The sequence below is a fragment of the Arachis ipaensis genome, chromosome B06 (assembly GCF_000816755.2).
Source record: "Arachis ipaensis cultivar K30076 chromosome B06, Araip1.1, whole genome shotgun sequence".
In the NCBI taxonomy this organism is placed as follows: domain Eukaryota; kingdom Viridiplantae; phylum Streptophyta; class Magnoliopsida; order Fabales; family Fabaceae; genus Arachis; species Arachis ipaensis.
In genome coordinates, this window is record NC_029790.2 from 124,760,916 (window position 1) to 124,771,459 (window position 10,544).

At 34.3% G+C, this 10,544-nt stretch overlaps 3 protein-coding genes across 7 annotated transcripts in view; 2 read left to right on the top strand and 1 right to left on the bottom strand.

The window, feature by feature from the left end:
- On the top strand, nucleotides 87-2,465 carry LOC107647606 (WAT1-related protein At3g28050-like). 2 transcript variants are annotated; one of them, XM_021104998.1, is made up of 5 exons: nucleotides 87-463; nucleotides 536-839; nucleotides 916-981; nucleotides 1,102-1,274; nucleotides 1,815-1,837. In XM_021104998.1, the coding sequence occupies exons 2-5, from the start codon at nucleotides 652-654 to the stop codon at nucleotides 1,820-1,822; spliced, it is 435 nt and encodes a 144-aa protein (XP_020960657.1). In that variant the 5' UTR covers nucleotides 87-463; nucleotides 536-651; the 3' UTR covers nucleotides 1,823-1,837. The 2 variants fall into 2 exon arrangements, with proteins under 2 accessions (XP_020960657.1, XP_020960656.1); XM_021104997.1 differs by lacking the exon at nucleotides 1,815-1,837 and adding an exon at nucleotides 2,296-2,465 and having other exon boundaries at nucleotides 88-463.
- Nucleotides 2,587-3,692, top strand: LOC107605313 (WAT1-related protein At3g28050; the record flags this gene model as incomplete). The annotated part of the gene is given in 3 exon segments (XM_016307158.2): nucleotides 2,587-2,664; nucleotides 2,757-2,908; nucleotides 2,989-3,692. Coding segments are annotated over 3 exon segments (405 nt in total), but the record flags the coding sequence as incomplete, so codon positions are not given.
- Nucleotides 3,901-10,544, bottom strand: part of LOC107605312 (protease Do-like 9) — a 9,381-nt gene continuing 2,737 nt past the window's right edge. The window contains exons 4-9 of one of the 4 annotated variants that reach the window (XM_016307157.2): nucleotides 10,075-10,266; nucleotides 9,382-9,614; nucleotides 5,979-6,080; nucleotides 5,833-5,883; nucleotides 5,629-5,733; nucleotides 3,901-4,500 (exon numbers count right to left, since the gene is read on the bottom strand). In XM_016307157.2, coding sequence (XP_016162643.1) covers nucleotides 4,402-4,500; nucleotides 5,629-5,733; nucleotides 5,833-5,883; nucleotides 5,979-6,080; nucleotides 9,382-9,614; nucleotides 10,075-10,266 — 782 coding nt within the window. In that variant the 3' untranslated portion in view covers nucleotides 3,901-4,401. Of the gene's footprint in view, nucleotides 4,501-5,628; nucleotides 5,734-5,832; nucleotides 5,884-5,978; nucleotides 6,081-6,412; nucleotides 6,541-6,617; nucleotides 6,684-9,381; nucleotides 9,615-10,074; nucleotides 10,267-10,544 lie in introns of those variants that run through there. The other 3 variants (XM_021104995.1, XM_021104994.1, XM_021104996.1) reach the window with 3 other exon arrangements.

Below are 10,544 nucleotides of genomic sequence, written 5' to 3' on the forward strand. Positions count from 1 at the left end.
TAGCATGATACAAAAATTAAAGAGTAATATTTTAAATTAATTTTCAAAAATTTTTTAGCCAAATATTTTAAATTTTAATTACTAAAATTAAAGTAAAGTTGTCTTGTGGATCGCACACAAGTTGATTATTAGTATAGTATGAAGTAGTGAAGACCAGCAAACCATATCCACCTAAATTATTGCAAGGAAGATCCGTTTCACATCACATTTCTTATCTTCCAACAATTTAATATTTCTGCTTGTGTTCTACGTCACCCATTATAACCAAAGTCACTCTCACACACAAATACGCCAAATGATCAAAGCTTCTTTATCTTGAAAGTGATGCCACGAAACCAAAATGACTATTTTCATAGCAACACTCTACTCTGCTACTCTCTCTGCCTAAAAATTTTGTCCACATATCTAAAATTTTCATTTAACAAAAATAATCTAGGTTTACCAAATTAATTATTTGTATAAAATATATATTAAAAATAAATTAAATAATATATATACAAATATATACATAATATTTTAAAAAAATAAAAAGAAAAAAAATGGTCGAGTTGTCATCATTTGGCAGAAGCCTTTTCCTCCCTCACTACCGAACTTGAACTTGAGTCTCGCAATATTGCATTTGCATGTTAGTTTTTTGAGAGGAAGAGGAAGATGGCGAGAAAGTTGTTGAATGATTTGGTTCCTTTGGGTGCCATGGTGAGCATGGAATGCGTGAATGTTGGATTGAACACTCTGTTCAAAGCAGCTACCATGAAAGGCATGAGCTACCATGTCTTTGTTGTTTATGCTTATGCGGTTGCTGCTATTCTGCTTCTTCCTGCTCCCTTCATCTCCTCAAGGTTATTATTGACTTTTACAATCATTTCATTTGCAAACAAAAATATGTTATATTGTGTTACTTTCTCTGTTTTGCAGATCAAGAGTGCTTCCTCCTCTTACTTTGCCAGTTGCAACTAAAATTGCTTTTCTTGGCCTCATCGGGTACATGCAAATTGTAACAATATTTATTTTTAATTTGGTGGATCTTGGATTTCTTCTGTTACTTCTTTTGGTCTTTGCTTTATTTGTTTTTGGTTACTGATGGATTGTTGAAAATTGAAGATGCTCATCTCAGATAATGGGGTACACAGGAATCAGTTTCAGTTCGCCAACTCTTTCTTCGGCGATCAGCAATTTGGTGCCGGCTTTTACCTTCTTGCTCGCCATCGCTTTCAGGTTCCTTACCTCCATTGATATGAATAGCAAAAGAATCTCGCTGTCTTGCATTTTCAATGGTTAAGGACTTCTCAATCATTAGTTTTGGTTAACGTGTTTTTCTTTTACGTTTGGTTAACTACTTTTTTGTGTCCAACTTTGATTCCTAGATTTCCCAAGTAGTAATAACTTCCCATTTTTGGCAGTTTTTAATCGAAACATAATTTTTTGTAAGTTACAATGACATTTTTTGTTGAAAAAACAAAAGAGTGAATTGATAAACCTTACAAATAAACATGCTCTTCTAACTCTTGGTATCTTGATTAGTAGAATGTGTTTGGTTTGCCTTTTTGTTTTTATTTTCAGAATTTTCTGAAGAAAAAACAGAAAACAATATGTGAAAATAGAAAATAAAATTTTATTATTTTTATTATTTTTTTCTACAAAATTTTGAAAACAGAAAATAGTCAAAATAAAAAGATAGAATAGAAATGCATACCAAATGCACCCTTAAGTTTTCCTTAGAGGGATCGTAGTGTGCCCCTACCACTGTGCCAACTTCACTTAACAATCTCTTTATATATAATTATTATTTTTAAATTTTGTCTTTATTTTGACAGTTTATTAGATCTTGCTGGCTTCTTATAACCAAATTCATGACAGAACCTTTCAAAGCGATCCTCTGAAGTTCTACAGTTATTCAAAGAATTAATGTAATTACTACTAAGAAAATTTTGTTTCCGATTTTGGAGAAGTATAAATCGTATGTTTAACTTGGTGTGAGCCAGCTTGGAGTATTTATTTAGCTTCAACTTACATTGCTGTTCAGAGTAATTTGTTTTCTGCTACAAGTTGTTAACTGCATATACTACTTAAACCACCTCTTCTGCATGTAAACGGTTTATTTGAATTAATGCAATAAATGAATTTCATTTTCCGAAAAGCTGATGATCCTGTCACCCCATTCATTAGTTCAATATCCTTACTGAAGAATAGTTAATGACTAAGTTTAAAGTTTAAACTACTCAGATGGATGATTTCTTTATGATTCATATTGTTATGCTGACTTTGTACACCATGTTTTCTGTTGAATGTTTTAAGGATGGAAAAAGTGGCTCTGAAAAGTTCAAGCAGCCAAGCTAAAGTCTTGGGCACCATAGTATCAATATCAGGAGCATTCGTTGTAACTCTTTACAAAGGACCACCGATCATCATTATTCATGCGCCTTCGTTCTCAATTCAACCTCCAATTAACAATCTCAGTTCTGTGGATCAAAGTTGGGCCATCGGCGGCCTTCTACTGATGGCTGAGTATATATTGGTTCCTATGTGGTACATTGTACAAGTACGAATTTCCCGGCTGCTATAGAAAGTTTCAGAGGGGCTAATTCTGTTGCCATTTTTACAGAGACAAATCCAGATGCTTGGAAAATAGGAGTAGATACAGCATTGGCATCTGTCCTCTGCTCTGTAAGATACACACAAAGTAGAACAGAACTTTATGGTATAGTGTATGCTATTTATCTGAAAAAAAAATTTGGTGATGCATTTCATATGTTTAGGGAATTTTCGGATCGTTCTTGAACAATGCTGTCCACACATGGGTATTACGCATAAAGGGACCTGTCTACGTCGCAATGTTCAAGCCACTCTCGATTGTCATAGCTGTAGCCATGGGAGTCATGTTTCTTGGTGATTCTCTTCACCTTGGAAGGTATGTGTTTGGCTTTTCGGATAAACTCGGTTACATGTATACATCTGCAAATGCCACTAAATTGTTTCTCCACTTTGCAGTCTAATTGGAGCAACAATAATATCAATTGGATTTTACACAGTAATGTGGGGTAAGGCAGCAGAAGAGGTGGATGAAAACATCTCAAACCCGGTGTTACCAACTACAGAGAACAATGTTCCTCTCTTGCAAAGCTATAAAAGTGATTTATCTGAAGAAAAACATTCACTTATATAACTGACCAAACTACTCTTCAAAGCTCTAAGCAATGAAAAATATCCCAAAAGAGAAGCCAGAAAAGAAACGGAGTAGATGGAAGATAGAATCAGAAAGAACAAATATAGAAGCATATAAGGATAAAAAATCCCATCAGGAACAGTTCAATTGAATGAGAGTAGTGTACTTACACCACAAAGCAAGGAACATAAACCAAAATTTCTAAAGAGAAAGCATTCTATCAGCAGGTGGGAGTAATATGAACGTGTATTCTGAAGATATGAAAAGAAAGCAAGCTTGTGTGTTTGTTGTAACATATTTTCCATGATAGGTTTCCAAAAGCTTCTGTGCAGCTTAATTTGTATTAAGTCAGCAAATATTGCTAAATAAACCAAAAAAAGAAATTGAAAATCAGTAATAACCAATGGTGCCTACTCTGATACAGAATGAAAGAGTGCAGAGATACAAAAAAAAAAAAAGAGTAAGAGCAACATTGTGTTTTTCTTTTTTAATGGATGCCACAATAAAATTTTGTATCTTATGTATGGCATGAATTTGTATTGAGTGTAGTTAACAAGCGAATCGAAAGTTTTTCTTTTCCCAACCGAATAGGCGAATAGTAATAAGGACGGAGAGTTTTGAAAAACAGAGACTGGGGATGGGAACAAGTCCCAGCCCCATAGAACCGTTGTAATCCCTAAAATAGAGAGGAATACAACCCTCATTCCAAACCATACCCCAAAGTGACAAAAAAATATGTATACCTTAAAAAATGCAGAATATTTCAAATTATTTGCCTTTTATTACAAATCAAACATTAATATCCTCAATATGAAAAGTCTACATGCCTCGTCCTAACTAAAGAAAAATAATACACCACAATGTCAAATTTTTTGGGGGGAACAATTTCTCTAAATAGGGAAATATATTCCCTAGTCCCTACCCTCTCCTATCCATTCCTCCACAAGGAATATAATGTTTCTGATTGAGGAAAGATATTAAATGATAGACATGAATAGAGTAGAAAGCATTCAACCGCCAATGAAAATGACAAGATGCATCTAAGCAGCTGATGCATTTCAAATTCCCCCAAATACTCCCCGCCAGATTTCAATGTCTCCTCTGCGTGCTTCATTGTTCAGCTCACCGTCTACTATATAGATCTCATGGTCAAAAATCTGATAACACGTGTTTAGTACCCCTCGAAAAACATACCACAAAGCAACAGTGAAAATTGAAATAGCTCTCGCCAATGCCTTTCATGCTTTCAGGTCATCAGATATTGCCGACGGTATACAATGTGTTGTGAGTATATCCATGGTTGCGGCCTTGGCAGTGCTGGTCTTTAGTACTACTATCTGCAAAAGTGGGACATTCAAAATTTGAATAAGTATTCATCTGATTCACAATGAAGTTGTTGAGCTATAAATATTTGAGAATTGAAGTAGTTATCTCATCGGGGCTTCCTTGTTTAGACCTGTGTACTTTTCTTTTTGCTCTCTCTTTGGCTTACCCAAAAATAAAATATTGCAATTTGATCAAAATTTTAAACATTTGTGTGTTTTTAACTTTTTATAGATATCTATTGTCGCATGCATATTTTGACCAACACCTCCTAAATCTTTTCAAACTTCAATCCAAATATAAATATTGTCTGGGCCTACTGCCCTCTCATTCTTCATCAGCTTTAGGACTTCCTTTACTTCAACTTCTCAAATTCTTCAATAATAATTAAAATTTTGGTCTTCTTTTTTGTATGCAACTGAAATACAAAAGAGTCTCCTCTCTCTCGATAAATAACTCGTGAAAGTAGCTCTTCTATATTTCGTCAATACTTTCATCAGTGACCAAAATCTCACCATTCTTGTCCTTAATGACTTAATTTGATCCAAATCTCTCATCCTTCGTACCCAAATACTGATAAAGACTCTCATACACTCTTGTTTTGACTCTCTTATTGCCACCTTTGTCTCCTTCTTAGCAGTCTTATATTTCTTAAATTTTCTACAATATAGAAACTACTCTTTAAAGCAAACTAACAAGAAGGATTAAAATAGACAACTTTTGAAATTTAGTAGACCGAAACAAAAAATCGAGTATTTTACAGGGACCAAAAACTTACTTAAGCCTATAATCTTTTACAAACTAAAGTGTTGAAACATAAATATTACAAGGACTAAAGTGAGTACATTTAATCTTTTACAGGCTAAGTTTTTAAATGAAAATTTTCCTAGGACTAAAGTGTAGTTTTACTTTCAATTTAATTATGTAAAAGATAGAGAAAGAAACAACTTCTAATTGATATGACAAATCAAATTCCACATAAGAAACTAGAAAAATATATGCTTAAACGAAATATGTAAAGAATGGGTAAAGAGAAGAATGGGCAGCTTACTGATACACGAAAGTTAGATTAAATGTTAATTCAGAAAACTTTAGAAAGTCAAAAAAAAAAAATTCACACGACTGAGTCCATGAGAGAGAACCTGTTGGTATTCCAGATCAAACTTTAGAAACTCATCATCACAGTTCTCAACCATGGTGGCCAAGCCCTTCAGATTCTTCACAGGCTTACCATTGAAAGCAAGAACCTATATGAATCCAAAAAGAGAAGGGGTAGGCATTTCAAATCAACCATTAATTTAGATCTATAACAATTAATAATTTAATATCAATAAATGTTCTCTTACCTGAGTGTTAACTATCTCCTCATATCCAATATTAATGTCAGACACCAGAACCTATATAGTAAAGTTTAAGTAAGAGCAAATGTTAAACAGCAAATCCAATAAAAAAAAAAGAAAAAATTAAAATAAGGGATAGCATAGGCCAAGACCTGAGAAACAACAACAAGTTGCTCATCAACAGATTGTGCCATAGCATGTAGATGTTTCTCTAGGAGCTTCACTGGAGCATCAAACTCATAATCTTTACCATACTGGATCATACAAATTAAGAAGCAATAATAAAGTTAGTAACAAATATATACTCAAACAACAAAAGATAATTTCCAGAAATAAAATTTACTGTAATCATAGACACAAATTTAAGATATTTAAAACACTACTTTTACAACTTGCAACCAGAAATCACAATAACATTGGTTTTATATGCACTGTTGCAAAATGATAGATGCCTTTTTTACTTTGGACTTGATGGATAAACAATCATAACATTGAATAATTTTGAACTTCCATAAAGAAAATTCAGATCTAATTGGGGAATCTAATTGGGGATACAAGCACTAAATATAGGATTTAATCCACATACAATGCTCAAACAAAGAAATAAGATTCTGCCAGTGCTCCACCTGGAGTACTGCATGATGATATGAGGTCAAAGTGTAAAACACCTTTGGATATGAGAACATATGGCAACTTCTTGTAGCAGTTATGTTCCTATTATGAAAGATGTTTAAATCTAGACAACACTACAGCAGTCCAAGGATTGGAAAGATATAAGTTCATGACAATCTAAAATGATTTATATGCTACAATTTGGATATGAGAACATATGGCAACTTCTTGTAGCAGTTATGTTCCTATTATGAAAGATGTTTAAATCTAGACAACACTACAGCAGTCCAAGGATTGGAAAGATATAAGTTCATGACAATCTAAAATGATTTATATGCTACAATTTGGAGTATTTAGTTGGAGCACAATTCGTGTACATTCAATGAAAAATTTTCTGACAAGCAAGTTTTGTGGGATAGGATTAGACATTAAGCATTCATTTGCTGTAAAGTTCATGATTTCATTTAAAGACTCTATCTGACATGTTGAGAGATTGGAAGCAATGCTTTATGAATAGTTCTTTTGGCTTTTTTTTTTACCATTGCATAGAGGACCTGGACCTTTTACCCTCCCTTCTCCTTGTATTATTCTTCTATCTAAATGACATTCTTCTTTTATATATATATATAAAAGGACAGCCCAGTGCACAAGCATCTCGCGTTAACGCAGGGTCCGAGAAAGGGCCGCACTCAGAGTGTAATGTACACAGCCTAACCTAATAATTACATCAATGGCTGTTTTCACAACTTGAACACGTGACCTTGTCACATGAAGACAACTCAATGGTTGCTCCAAGGCTCTCCAACAAATTGAATTTGGATAGAACTAGGGAATAGAGATTACTGAGAGAAGGTCTCTTAGCTTAATGATTATGACATTATATTGCTGAAAGGAAAAATAAGTTAGAAGCAAAAGACAAGGATCCAATGGGCTAAAGAAGATATAAGTTCTGAATTTTTTTCTTTGAGTGACATATCCAGCGGCATGGAGAAAGGGAAAAACACTACTAGTAATCAAAGCATTGGAAATTTAGAGAAAGTGGTGTGCACGAAAGACATCACAAGATTCTATGAGGACAGTTATTTCAACGGGAACCTTCTAGACCTTTGCTTGGAGGGTTATATTGGTATCCTGCCACCCACAAAGTAGCTTCCTTTCTTAAGAGAAACCCTGAATAAGATGAAGTGAAGAAGTTTAAAGCATGGATATGGGAAAGGCAGTGGGTCCTGATTTGTTTACTACTGATCATCAAAGCCGATCCTTTTGAAATGCTTGAAGAATTCCATAGGATTGATAACATCGGTGTGAATATTAAATCCAAATATATCACTTTTGTTCCGAAAATAGATACCTTGCTTAGGGTTAAAACAAAATATATATTGAATCAAACGTGACAGGTTTGTATAAAAATCATTGAATGGTCCCATTTCTTTGTATACAAAGTTACTTGAACAACACTGGAGAGAGATGGGTAGGAGACACAAAACCGTCATAGATCCTCTCGCACCAATCTTGTTATTCCCAATGGAGAGTACCAGTAAGAAATCTAATGCTCAAGTCCGACAAGGTTGCAAGACGTATTAGGTTTAAAATCATACCTAACCACACGTTATGCATAATGCATGTGTCAGGTATTAGTTCTAAACCTAATACCGCTTGCAACTCATGCCTGACTCTAGTGTCAAGTCCCTGTAGATACAACTCCCTCCATTGCGAATAACAAGCAAACACTACAATGTTCGCATCACCAGCCATGCCGTTTAGCCATAACATGGTGGAAGACTGATATCAATTGATAAAAATCTGAGAACTCCCTATCAAAAAAGCTAACTACTGTTATTTGAAAGTCCAAATCCTTATAAACTCCACACTATAATCCCATACTTTTGATGTAGGTATCAAGTCTCATACCTTCAAGTCTTCAACTAGATTCTATGAGGCTCACTCTTTTTGTGGCATCAGGTTACCCAGAACAAGAATGGCTTGGAAAAGGGAGGGTGGGATGCTAACACTTCCTTTCAAGCTGCTCATTCTAGCCATTGGAAATTTATTTCCCAAAGGCCATAGATATTTGCATTCTTTAAAAGTAGGTAATGGTTCTCACTTTAACTTGTGGGAGGATCATTGGTTCTGAGGCTCCTCTTTCCTTTCTCACCTGTCTTCTTTACATAACTCTCCAATTCAAAATTTTTAGGACTATACCTTTCTTTGGACTTCCATTATTTTCAAATCCCAAACAATTCAGTGTCATCCTGAAACATTGTGGACCAATAATCCCTCTAAATTGTTTTCTTGTAAATCTTACTTTCTGTTCCTGTTTCTATTCTTAACTCATTCCACAAATACATCCTCCTTCCAACTTAATAAACCTATTTGGAAATCTAAAGCTCCTGCTAGTATCAAATTCTTCATTTGGAAACTATACCTAACAGGTTTAATACCAAAATACCAATGATGTTTAGTAGGTTCGCAGATCACATATGGTTATTTTAGCTATGCTAACACTTGCGTTGAATTCTAAATCAAATATCATATTTGTTTTCCCATTATCCAGTGACAAACGTTTTCCGGAATGCATTATTAAGTACTTAGTATTGGGAGTGTAGGATACTCAAATCAATTCTTGTTGACTGCATTTGTTGGTTATGGGAGGACGAGGAAGAAAGCCAAATATTTGTGGCAGCATGCTATTTATGCTACAATTTGGGGTATTTGGCTGGAATGTAACTCCAGCATCTTTATCGACAAACATCTAAACAAGCCAGCCATGTGGGATAAGATTAGGCATCTTGCTTCTACTTGATGCAAGCTGCATGAACTTTTTTGGGGAGACTTTGTAAAAATTGCTTATCCTTCATACCTTTGTAATATCCTTCTCTTGTTAATGATACTTGATTTACACAAATAATAATAATAATAACAACAACAACAATAATTACTAACCTCAGATCTAAGATATGGGACTGAAACGGCAGTAAAAACAAATCCAGCAATTATATAGTAGGAAGGAGGCCTGCCTTTGATGTGTGCTGGAATAAGCCGCTTATGAGTTGCGAGTTTTATGTTAAATTCAAGTATCTCTGAATTACGTAAAACCTTTACTAGAGCTCTATCCCCAGTATACTTCTGAGAGACAAGATAACTGAAACCAATGCGTTCCCCATGCCTGAACGGAACTACAAATATATCCCAGAATTAGAATGTTAGCTCCATAAACCAATGGAACAATGAGTTAACCTTATTTAATGAATTTTAAAGCAAAACAGGATCAGGTTTCTACACATTAAATGAATTCCATAACATAGATATATAAATTCAATCCCATTTTGTAGCATCAATGGTCACAATAAAGAAGAAATCAGAGTAACATTTTCAAATACTTTTCCACTAGCACTAAGGATAAACCATATCCAAACCTATAATAAATGTTCAAGATTTCAAAAGATATTTCATATGAAGGAGGAACCAAATAACAATTCAGAAGCATTCATTATTTCTTAGCACGTTTTCTAGTTGTGCACAAATCCATATAATGATACGATAGGTGGAAACACGGGAATGATATGTGGAAAGTTGAGCAAATTTACATTTTACAGATATTGAGAATGCTAACCAAGTAAAAACATGGCAGATTACCTGTTCCATCGTTGGCAATATTGACCCCATCAAAGCTAATAATCACATCAGATGGCTTTAGAACATGAGATTCTGGAGCTGTGGGTTCAATTCTTCTAATACGCACACCTTTCTGGTCAGATGCCATCCCCATTGACATTCTCAGATCAGGATTTTCCATTTTCTGCCACTCAACTCCAAGAACAGGAAATCCTGAAAAGCAATTCATTGAAGATAAATTCAGTTAAGATGTGAGATCTAGCTGTCAAACACACAATAAGTAAATGCACTAAATTGTTAAGGTCAACCAGTAAAAAATGGTAAACACTAAACACACATGCATTAAATTGTGAAGGCCAACCAGGAGAAGGAAGGGGGCACCAAAAGGTATAACCCAAAAAAAAAGTCAAGAATAAATTGAAAATAGAATTCTCCAGCTAAGCAGCTAAGCACTTTCTCATCTACAGTTTTTTTTTTTAATTATTATTGGT

Bases quoted from the DNA above. Each gene is read 5' to 3' on its own strand.
- LOC107647606 (XM_021104997.1), top strand. From the start codon at position 652: ATGGCGAGAAAGTTGTTGAATGATTTGGTTCCTTTGGGTGCCATGGTG. The intron at 840-915 runs GTTATTATTGAC...TCTGTTTTGCAG, and splicing joins GCTCCCTTCATCTCCTCAAG to ATCAAGAGTGCTTCCTCCTC. The intron at 1,275-2,295 runs GTTAAGGACTTC...GAATGTTTTAAG, and splicing joins GCTGTCTTGCATTTTCAATG to GATGGAAAAAGTGGCTCTGA.